Genomic DNA, 2,242 nt, shown 5'->3' with positions numbered 1-2,242 from the left:
GGTTAAACGACATCATTTTAAGGGGTGATGCCGAACCAAAAACCTTTAAGTAAACCAACTAGTTCCGATATTTTACCGGTTAACCATCGATTTGTCTGATCTTTTGACTGATATTTTGACAAGAGGTTTATGAAATCAACCGAATTGATTAGATGACCAATTTCTAATTAACTCAGTTGAATCAGCTGATCTGATTTGATTTTTAGAACTATGATTCTAATAAAGGTATTAGCTCCAAACCCATTTCAACAATGTCACAACAAGCTTGGAATGATTGATGCAACCCATTCCAGCATGACAGGGTAATACATGAAGTATGAATCACACAAAATCAATAATGTAGACAATTAGTTGTTAATTGTCATATTTTTAGTAAGTTCTAACCTCAGAGTTAGTTACGAGGTAGTTAATGATAATTGAATCATTTATTAGATATTTATTTCTAGTTAGCAAATGAATTGAATCAGTTAGTATATAAGCTTGTAAAATGAGATGAGAAACTTAAGGTTTGTTCTTGTAAATCTCATGAGATGAAGCCAGTAAAAACACCATACTTTTCTTTTCTCGACTCTCTTTTCTCTCCTCACAAGTTAGATCTGTTCTATTTTCTCTACTATCTAAACTCACAATTTTGTCATGGAGTTTTAGATTTTTTATTAGTATGTAATTTTATATATTCATTTAGACGTTGTTGTGAATTAAAAATAAAATTCTAAAAAGCGATTAATATTAATTCTCTAGTTGAATTCTATCAGATTTGGTAGAAATTAGTTATTGTTTATTGATGATTTTACTCTTACTAATCATAGCTTAGTTATTTTAAGAAGGTAATAAGATAAAAACAATTCAATTCAACTTTTTAATGGTAATTAGTCACAAAAGTAATGTTTCGGCCGCCTGCAGGAATCTTAATATTCCACGATCCGGTTGAGGGTAACGGTTGCCTTTCTAACATATTTCACATTATCACCTAATAAAAGCCACAGATAATGCAAATTATTGCTTCAATGATTTGATGAGCAGCAACATCATACAATATTATAAATCCTGATTGATTTCTTTATTATTTTTTTTCAGTATATTCGTTTTTAAAATTTTGTTATAAAAATATAAATAGAATCCAACCGGACCTAATCTCCTAATATCCCTGCACATTAGTACATTCATATTAATACCGATCTTATCATTCATTGACTCACTCACATCCATACATCCATACATGATGTTATCACAATTTGTAAAAACGTGTGAATTTTTCTGCACAACTTCAAAAGGTGGTTTGAAAGGAAAGGACAAAAAAAAATGAATTTTTTATTATTTTTTATCTTTTTCTTTTTAAATTCCAAACTAATAAAAACTACTTATTTTTTAATGGATGCTCATCATTTCATCACAATAAAATATATAGAATATATATTTTGCACAAAGTATAAATTCGTATTCTGCATATATCTTATAATAGTAAAAATTAATTAAAAAATTGTTAACAATTTAACTTATTTCACTAAATTATTTAATATAATACATAATAACATTTAAATTAGTATTTTCAGATGAAATATAATATAAAATTTGACAATATTATGCATATAAATTGATTATGTAAGTTGAGCTGGCAGCAAACACCCTTTCAATGTCCCGCTTTCATTCATCAACAGGTCAGTAATCACTACAAACTCATACTCACTTTACTTTCTCTTCAAAATTTCAACGATCATGTCAAATATTAACTGGAATAATAACAATGGGATGAACATATCATATGAATCATACACAAATTCTCGTATTTTACAGTTACGATGATTCTATGGCAAGTCATTGCTATTATTCTTGCTTTGAATTCGGTGTCTGGAAACCAGAAGCTGAGAAACGAGGTGGTGTTTGCGGAGCATGGAGCGGTGGCGACGGACGATCGGCGGTGTTCGAGGATCGGAAAGGACGTTCTGCGGGAAGGAGGGCACGCGGTGGATGCGGCGGTGGCGGCGGCTCTTTGTTTGGGGGTTGTGAGCCCGGCGTCAAGTGGACTGGGGGGTGGAGCATTTATGCTTCTGAGGTTGGCGGATGGGGTCGCAAAGGCCTTTGATATGAGAGAAACTGCTCCTCTTCATGCTTCCCAGGTAACAACCATTCTTTATCATCTTCACAAGCGATTGCAATTTTGTCTCAAGCTAAATTAAAAAATACTGTCTCCCAACCAAAATCACTTGCTAATATCAATCTATTTTTATATAAATACATATAT

General features: G+C 31.8%; 1 protein-coding gene across 2 annotated transcripts in view; it reads left to right on the top strand.

The window, feature by feature from the left end:
- Positions 1,539-2,242, top strand: part of LOC107623991 (gamma-glutamyltranspeptidase 1) — a 7,096-nt gene continuing 6,392 nt past the window's right edge. For both annotated transcript variants that reach the window (XM_016326411.2, XM_016326410.2), the window contains exons 1-2: positions 1,539-1,658; positions 1,795-2,117. In XM_016326411.2, coding sequence (XP_016181897.1) covers positions 1,634-1,658; positions 1,795-2,117 — 348 coding nt within the window. In that variant the 5' untranslated portion in view covers positions 1,539-1,633. The remainder of the gene's footprint in view (positions 1,659-1,794; positions 2,118-2,242) is intronic.

Source organism: Arachis ipaensis, chromosome B10 (assembly GCF_000816755.2).
Source record: "Arachis ipaensis cultivar K30076 chromosome B10, Araip1.1, whole genome shotgun sequence".
Taxonomy (NCBI): Eukaryota; Viridiplantae; Streptophyta; class Magnoliopsida; order Fabales; family Fabaceae; genus Arachis; species Arachis ipaensis.
The sequence above is the reverse complement of the archived record's forward strand: the minus strand, read 5'-3'. Positions and strand labels throughout refer to the sequence as shown.